Source organism: Juglans microcarpa x Juglans regia, chromosome 5D (genome assembly GCF_004785595.1).
Source record: "Juglans microcarpa x Juglans regia isolate MS1-56 chromosome 5D, Jm3101_v1.0, whole genome shotgun sequence".
Taxonomy (NCBI): domain Eukaryota; kingdom Viridiplantae; phylum Streptophyta; class Magnoliopsida; order Fagales; family Juglandaceae; genus Juglans; species Juglans microcarpa x Juglans regia.
The window spans coordinates 29,950,380-29,959,862 of NC_054602.1; the positions used below are offsets into that span (position 1 = coordinate 29,950,380).

General features: G+C 32.7%; 1 protein-coding gene across 1 annotated transcript; it reads left to right on the plus strand.

Moving 5' to 3' along the window:
• Positions 1 to 310: 310 nt before the first annotated feature.
• Positions 311 to 1,807, plus strand: LOC121264147 (probable membrane-associated kinase regulator 4). Its single transcript, XM_041167223.1, has one exon. The coding sequence runs from the start codon at positions 421 to 423 to the stop codon at positions 1,534 to 1,536; it is 1,116 nt and encodes a 371-aa protein (XP_041023157.1). The 5' UTR covers positions 311 to 420; the 3' UTR covers positions 1,537 to 1,807.
• Positions 1,808 to 9,483: the final 7,676 nt, after the last annotated feature.

Consider the following 9,483-nt stretch of genomic DNA (forward strand, 5'->3'; position numbering starts at 1 on the left):
TAGACGAGCCAATTGATGTGGGTTAAGCTGCCGGTGCGCATCTCTCAACATGATATATCACACACCCAGTTGAAACAAAAGCAACTAGCATATAAACTACATAACCTTTTTGATGGAAAAATGAACAAGCTATGCACATATGGTTCAGTGAGTTGATGCTCGGCAGGGAAAGGTCCACAATTGTTTTCTAGATTTTCTTACTTGGAAGCATTCAAATTCAAGATACTAAAAAAAAAAAAAATCTGACAATTAATGCAATTTTATATTATTATTCTAGTTTGGCACCATCCTCACTTTAAAATGATGCTCTGCCCTTCTCTTCCTTCGCCAAAAAGCTCACTTCCCCATAAGCAGTATCTATTCTCTATACACAAATTACAGAGAAAAGAGATAGAGGTTTGTGACAGTAGTTCACATGACATGGCTACAAACCAACCTTCATATTATAACCATGCAGATGAAGATTATATTGATATGGAGCTGAGCTCTTCTTCCAACTTCTTCTGTTACTCAATTCGTTCTCCACCACAAACCAGAGAATTTGAGTTTCAAATGACTTCAATTTCACATGAAAAAGAACCCACAACTTCTCCAGCAGATGAGCTTTTCTACAGAGGAAATCTCCTTCCTCTTCACCTCCCTCCTCGCTTGCAAATGGTTCGAAAAATCCTCGAGAGTTCTTCCAGCACGACCAGTGAACATGATAAAGCTGCTCATGAAGAAGAAGCCTTGGAAGAAAACAGTGGCATTCCTTTGATCATCAGTAGCTCCACCACACATACTAATACCAGTACCCCACTTGAATCCTGCAACATTTCACCATCGGAGTCTTGCCGGGTTAGCACTGAACTAAACCCAGGCGAGTATTTTTTCCAATGGCCAACCGAAACGAGTGGATTCATTAATGGTGATCGTCCAAAGAGGTCTTGGTCCAAGAAGCTGAAGCAAATCAAGCAATTCGCACTGGGTCAAAAGCTCAAGGCTTCAAGATCATATCTCAAGTCTTTGTTCAGCAAATCTGGTTGTTCAAATGAATCCTCCTGTGCCAAGGCAGCAGCTTGTAATGTAGAAGCAAAAGTTCCCTCAAAGGAAGAGGACTGTCTACAACAGTTCCCGAAGGCAGCCAAGAAAAACCCATTTGACGGATACCAGATATCAACGACTTTGATGAAGAGCATTGAAAGAGAGATGCTGGAGGAAAGTGCTACTACCCACAGGAGGTCATTTTCTGGCGTGATTCAACGGCCTTCTGCGACGAAGTCTTCATCTTCGTCTACATCTTCATCTGGTTCTTCATCTTTTTCTTTTGGTTCAAGTGGTTTTTACGATTTGCAGCTGCTCAAGAGGAGTTGCAGCGCAAATTCAGAGACAGAGGGTTCGATAGAGGAAGCAATCGCTCACTGTAAACGGTCTCAGCGGCTGTATAGTTCTCCAAGGGTAGCCAGTGAAGCTGGGGTTTGTTCACAGCTGTTTGCTTCAAGGACTGCAGTTTGTGAGGATATTAATGAACAAAGAAGAGGATTTTGCAGCATCTGATCGATTGCTATCGCCATGAGGGAAGAGAAGCCCATGAGAGAGACAAGGTACGACGTTGCGAGTAAGATGGAAACACGTGCAGTTCTTGTTCACCTTTCCGAAAGGAGTACCGTCACTGAATGTATTTCGATGTTCGGATGGTTGCTTGGTTTTCATGTACTGTTAGATTCGCTCATCTATCTTTAAAGTTAATCAGAAGTTTTAGAATTATAGTCAAATTAACATGGCACAGGCCGGAAGATATGATTGCTTGGCCTTGCTTTTCTTTTGCCACTACTCATTTATTATTTTCTTTTATTTGATTTTTTTAATTTTTAATTTTACTTAATAATTAAGAAAATGAATATTAATAAAAAATACTTAAAAGAAAATAATTAAGAATGTTTTACTTAATTTTTTAATTTTTTTCTTAATGATTAAGAATGTTTAAAAAATACTTAAAAGAAAATGATAAAAAAATAAAAAAAACTTTAAATTCACTATAAATACTAAATGAGTAGTAAGAAGAATAATAATCCTATCATTATCTTTAGTTTTATTTTATTTTATTTATTTTTTACTATAGAAACCAAAATTCCAATAGTTACTTATTAGTTTAATATAAAATAATAAGAAAAATTTCCACACTCGCCAAAGAAGGGAGAAGATGTTATGGTTTATTGAACAAGAAGATCGGCAATTCGATCAGGTTTAAACTTTTTCCTCAATAATTTTGAGATACAAGATTCAAGCCCGTTTGGATAATAAAAGTATTTCATCTCATCTCACTTCAACTCATCTCATCATTATAACTTTTTTAAATTCTCATAAAAAAATATAATAAACAATTCAATTTTCTTAAATCTCAAAATAATAATAAATATTTTATTCAACTTTTATCTAAAATCATATCATCTTATCTCACTATCTAAACGGGCCTCAATATATAATATTTGTTCATAATTCTCTGCTTGTTCATATTAAAATTGAAAAAGAACATATCTTGATAATTCTTTCCCAGCTTTTGTGTCTGTGAAATCCATGATATTATATCCAATCAAAATGTTATATGATATTAAGAAAATAAAATTACCTTAAATTGATAACTTTATATATAGTTTATTCTCTTTCAAAATTATAGAGACTGTAAAATTAGCTTTGAACTAAAAGTACGGCTATACATCAATTGCACTCTTCGCATACTGCACATAATTTTTTTTTTTTCACTTAGCATATAGGGGTGTGCTGCGGCTACATGTTGATTCAAATAATTACACTTGAACTAATACCACCTTTAAAAACTTTCCAAAAAATGCCTCAATAAATTAATTTGTCTAAACTGTTCTTTTCTAAAATCTTAATAACTATTTTGTGGCAGCGCAATACAAAATATATATATATATTTATATATATATATATATATATTGATATATAACTTTTAAAACTTTAATCTAAGCCTAACAAACTTTTATGGTATATGCCATACATATATTTGTAGAAAGAAAATGATAAGGTTATTATCCTCTTATTACTCATTTATGATTTATTTTATTTTTAATTTTTTAATTTTTTATTTTATTTAATAATTAAAGAAGTGATTGTTAGTAAAATTATATATATTTTAAAATTTTTTTTAATAGTTAAAAAATTGCCATCTATGAGTAGTAAATAGGTAAAAAAATGTTCGTTATTTTAAGAAAATTTATGCAAATTATACACTAATCATGTGAAATATTGACATCTAGCTGGTTTGTACTTAAAAAATAAATAAATCAAATCGAGCTCTTGTTTTATGTCTTTTGGTCTTAATATCTTTCGATCGATCGTTTCTTAATTAATACCACTTCCTTTCTGAGTATTTGACAGGTTTCAGATAAATATGCGACTGCATGGGCCCAGACCAGATCAAATATCCAGAGAAAAATGTTTCTGTCCACTTAAAAATAACTAGTTAATTTACATATTACTAAATATAAAAAAAAAAAAAAAAAATGTGTGTCCATGACGTGACAGTGTTGGGACCAGTAAGCCGGTGGGGAGCATGTGAGCAAGGAGATTGAACTTTGAAGCATCCATATCGTCTGCATGCAACTTGTCATCTTCTTACTCTTCCTACCTGATGCATGTCGATCCCCAACAACATGACAAGTTACAATATGGGCAAAATAAAGTCAAGAGACGAAAATCGGTCCCTATACAACTTAAGATAACCTTAATCATCATCTCCACCAAAAAACAACAAACAACTAACAAAACATAGATCAAACTTAATTTACCTGTGTGCCATGCTAGGTTTTATTCCTTTCTTGACCTGATCATATCTTCAATACCCTCTCTCTCTCTCTCTAAATTGTAACCGATCCGGTTTAGTCCGGTTTTAGATAAAATTTAGAACCGAACTAGTATACACCGGTTTTACATTTTCAAGAACCGATTCTGCACTAATTATTCTCCTAAACCGATACTTCCTATTTTACCGGTTCCGGTTCAGTTCAGTCTGATTTTTCTATTTTAATATACTATATTATATATTATATAATATATATAATAATATATTATAGTATATAATACTATAGTGATAATATATTGTAATATATCATAATATATATTATAATTGTATTATAGACTATAGTGATATATTATAATATATAATATAGTGACCAGTTTTAGAAAAAGAAAAAGGAAACCAGATCGATTTTGACCGGTTTTAAGAAAAATAAAACCGGTACCAGACTGAACCAAACTCAATACCGGACCCAACCCACCGGTTCGGTCTGGTTTCCCGGTTTACCATTTTTTTAAAACCCCTATTTATAACAGTTTGAATACACGCTAACATGACACATTTTAAATCGTATAATATGTTTGCTATTCAAATAAACAACTATTTGAAATGTATCGATAAGAAATGACAAAATTTAAGATGAAAACATTTCTCAAAATTAAAAAAAAAAAAAAAGTTTGTTTATAGAAAAATTATTCTCATCAATCACTATTCACTACCTCATACCCTATAAAAAAAAATTATAGGAGTGGGGTGTGAGAGTAAATAGTGACTGATGTATAGCATTTCTCTTATTTATATTGCGTGTGACAGATATTTTTCATCTGATATTAATTGCCTATCAAGTGATTCATCTATATCTCATAGAATCTTTAAATGCAAGAGCCTTTCATTTACACATAAAAAGATCATAAGTATATATAGCTCAGTCATTGATCATGGCGATATCTCAATGTATAATCGACAAAAATCATAAGACAGCAATAGACATAACTTACTACACCTCAATGCATGTATTGTTCCGCATGATGGGCCAAAAGATATTGCTAACAGTGAGAGTCCAAAATTGCAGGCCCATGTTGTCTGATTCATTTGTTTCCTCATTGATCTTTTTGCAGGATACTGTCCTTATCCTCAAATAAAGAAAAGAACGAAGTTTCGTTATATTCAAATACTCATGACCAGAGCATACATTTATGAATCATATTTGCTGAATCATATATGAATGGCTCGCATTCTGTGATGCACCTCCCAGAGTGATCAGAGACACAGATCATTCCGAAAAAGAGTATCCGAACTGGGAAATAATTTCTGTTCGGTTCATGTTATATCCAAAGCAATCCTGTTTTTCTCTTTTTCTTTTCCTCCAAATTCTTGTACATTTTATAATTTTAAAAAATCTAATTATGTATAATAATTACTTAAAATTCCATGCAATAATTATTATCCTTTTACTATTTATAATATAATATATATATAGCATATATTAAAAGTTAATAGAATTTTATAGAATATTGAATTCGGTTCGGTCCAAAATATTTAAAATTGGAACCGAACTGGAGAGAGAGAGAGAGAGAGAGAGAGAGAGAGAGAGAACCGTCAGTTGAAATGGACTGTTCTATTCGGTTCGCCTTGGTTCAATTCGGTCGATTCAGTGATTACATCCATTTTCTCATAAGATCCTACAAGGACTGTTGATCTCTCCCATTGCCTTGAAATCCAGTCCAAGAAACCTAATTTGATCTTAGAATGATGTTTTTTCAAATTCGTAGAGATTTCCAATCATGCATGTCTTGACTTGACTAATTGTTCCTAATTAATTTTAAGGATATTGGAGAAATTTTGTTGTTTTATAGTCAAATTCAACAACTAATTGTAATGGTGTTGCAATATTAACTTTCGAGATGTGTGTCGAAATCTTCCCTCAAATCATGGTATTGTGTTAGCCACCAAAATTAAAAACAAAGACAGACCCGTTTGTTTTTATAGATGAGATAAGATGAGATTAAAATTAAAAAATTTAATAAAATATTATTTTTATTTTAGAATTTGAAAAAGTTGAATTGTTTATTTTATTTTGTATTAAAAGTTAGAAAAGTTATAGATAAGATGAAATGAGATGAGATGAGATGTTTTCTAAAAATAAACGAGACATATTAAAGAGTATTAGTCAACAACACTTCATTTTATAATATTTATTCAGTGTTAATGGTGTTTAGAAACACAAATACCTAGGTACTATATAATTATAAATATTATGAATCTAGGACTTTTTTTGCCTACAAATCTTATATATTATATTTATTTTTTTCTTAAAATTGATATGGGATCGATGTCAATCCCCCAAGGTCTAAAGAGGGGGTGGCAATATGTGACACGACCCGTTAATTTAATACGAATACGACACGATAAAAGCGGATTATGATCGAGTGTTAATGGGTTCGGGTCAAAACGGGTTGACCTGTTAAGACACGATTGCTTAACGGGTCACTAACGGGGTCAACCCGTTATGACCCATTAAAAAATTTAAAATTACCCTTATACCCTTATGACCTAAAGGCTAAAACTTAAAAAAAAAGAGTAAAAAACCCTAACTCTAATATAAGATTCTAACTAGCCGCCCCCTCCCCCCGTTTCACATTCTGTGTTTCTTCTTCAGAAAGTCATCGCGACCACGCAGCCCTGCTCCCCCCTCCGGGCTCCACTCCTCTACACGGTGATGTCGCATCACCACCACCCTCAAGTTTTCTTCAGTCTTCACAGTGACCCCCCCTCCAGTTTCACAGTGACGCTGAGTCGCTCACGCAGACTTAAAGCCATGGATTTGCACTGCTCGCCGCCCACACCCGTCGCCCACGCCGCGCCACCCACTGTAAGAAGATTAGCTTGATTTTCGTTTCTATTATTCTATATTTGCTGTGTTGTACTCAGTGAATACTCGGTGTACTCTAGTTTCGTGTACTGTTAATCTGGGTTGTTATTATGTATTTTCATTTAAATTGCAGTAGAGAGGCTATAAGGTCGAAAAAAAAGAAATTGAAAAAAAAAACTTTTTTGAGTTATAAATCTGTAGGAATCTAGGATGAACATAGAAACCTTTACACTGGCAAAAATACCAATTTACCATCTGGAGAGCTGTTTTTTCTCCCCCATCTGGACAGTTTGCAGATAGTGGCTAGAGGTAAAAGTAATAAGCAGAAGTAGACAGAAGTGTCCTTAGATCCATGAAAAAACAATATCCGTTTGGAAAATAGGTGAGAGGAATGCCAATGGAAAGATAATATAATTTAAAATGTAATGACATGCTGCTATTGCACCAAAATTTCAGAGACAGAACACTTAAAAGAGTTAAGTATGAAGCCAACAGTATTTTTAAAACACAATATTCATTATCCTAAAAACTAAGAAAATGTTTGCAAATTTGGAGAAAAAGTGGTGATTTGCATTTTGCATTTCTAACTGTGAGACTCGTGGGGACCATTGATAAGAAGTTTGATGATTTTCTTTCCTTTTTTGGATAGATGGAAAAGTATTTTGTGTAAAAATGCGTTGTGTTGAAAGTTGAAGGAAAATGAAACTTTTTTGATTGAGAACATAATCTAAAACTCTTACATGTAAACCATCCTCATTCAGCTTTTAAATTGCAACCACAATTGGATCGCCCTTTTTAATTGCAGGCTTGATTGAACGTGCTAATGCTTAAATTTTAATACATTTTTATTAAACTTTACACTAGAAGAAGAAGAAGAAAAAAAAAAGATTCAAATGATATTGATCCTGCTTTCGTCGTTTCTATTATCTGCTATATATTATAGTGCTTAAATTTAAATTTTAATACATTTTGATTAAGCTTTACACTAATTATGACCATTTTGATGGACTAATGTCATTGTCCTACTCTTATATATAATGTCACTCTTACATTTGTTCTTGTTGTTTGTTGTCAGATGAGTTCGGCAGCAAGAAAAAATGACGATTTGATTGATTTGAACCCGTTTGACTCAGAAAGTTTTCAAAACGAGGGAGTTAAAGCAAAAAGAAGGAAACGGTCAAACGTGTGGGCTTTTTTTGAAATGGTTTCTGATTCTGAGATCAATGATGGCAAGCCACGAGCCAAGTGCAAGATGTGTGGAGTTACTTACATGGCAGCAAGCAAATATGGAACCGAAATATGAAGCATCATGTTGACACATGCCCTAGGAGAAGTTTACGAGATATTAGTCAGATGATGTTATCACAAAATAGTGGAAATATTTTGGTAAGCACTCCTAAATTTGATCCTAAATTTGATACTGAACAATATAGAGAAATTTTGGTAGCTGCCATTGTGAAGCATGAATTGCCTTTTCGGTTTGTTGAATATTCGAAGGTGAGATCTTTACTAGAATATTTGCACCCAGATGTTCTAATTATTTCTAGGAATACTGCCAAGGCTGATTTGGTTAAGATGTATCATCGAGAAAAAAAAAAAGGATTAAATGCATGTTAAATGATTCTCCTGGTAGAATTAGTCTAACATCTGACTTGTGGACTTCTATAACCACTTATGGTTATATGTGCATTACAGCACATTTTCTGGATAAGAATTGAGTTTTGCAGGAAAGGGTTTTGAACTTTTCTTTTATACCATCACCACATAATGACATATCTTTGTCTGAAAAAATTTATAATTTGTTATGTGAGTGGGGAATTCAACACAAGATTTTTGCATTGATTTTAGACAATACTTCTTCTAATGATGCTTCAATAGAGTTGTTAAGAACTCAATTGAACATTAAGAAAACTCTTCTTTGTGATGGTAAGTTCTTTCATCTTCATTTTTTGTGCTCAGTACAAAATGGGTTAAAAGAGATTGATGTTGCTATCCAAAAAGTTCGTAAAAGTATTAAGTATGTCAAATGATCACAAAAAGGAAAGTAAAATTTATAGATTCAACAAATCAAATGTCTTTGGATAGCAAGAAAGGGTTGAGACAAGATGTCTCCTCTAGATGGAATTCTAATTTTCTGATACTTGAGAGTGCTCTTTTCTATTGCCGTGCCTTTACTCATTTGGAGTTGACTAATTCCAATTTTAAGCATTGTCCATCAATATCTGAGTGGGAAAGAGTACAAAAGATTAACGATTTATTGAGAGTTTTTTATGGAGCCACTTATAATTTTTCTGGGATGAAATACCCTACAACCAATCTCTACTTTCCATCAGTGTTTTCGATTTATTTTACATTAAAGTGGCACTCTGACTGTCAAAATGACTACATGAAGAGAATGCGTTGTAAAATGCTTGCTAAGTTTGAGAAATATTGATCTGAGTTAAATGTGTTGTTGCCTATAGCAGTTATATTGGATCCTCGATACAAACTTCATTTTGTGATTTTTCTTATACAAAGTTTTATGGATAATGTTCCATAGAGTATATGAATGTTCGGAATAAAATGTCATCTCTTTTCATGGAATATGGTTCTTCTAGTGCTCCCACAATAACATGTTCTACCGTGACTTCTGATAACACTATTAGTAGAGAGGAAAGTCAGTTTTCATATGATAATTTTTTTATTGGAGGTAATATCAAATAGTATTTTTTGTTTAATGATTTATATTATATTGTTGTTTCATATCACATATTGGCTTGAAATATTTTTATTTATTTTTTGTGTACAGGAATTTGACGCATTTTGATCTGAT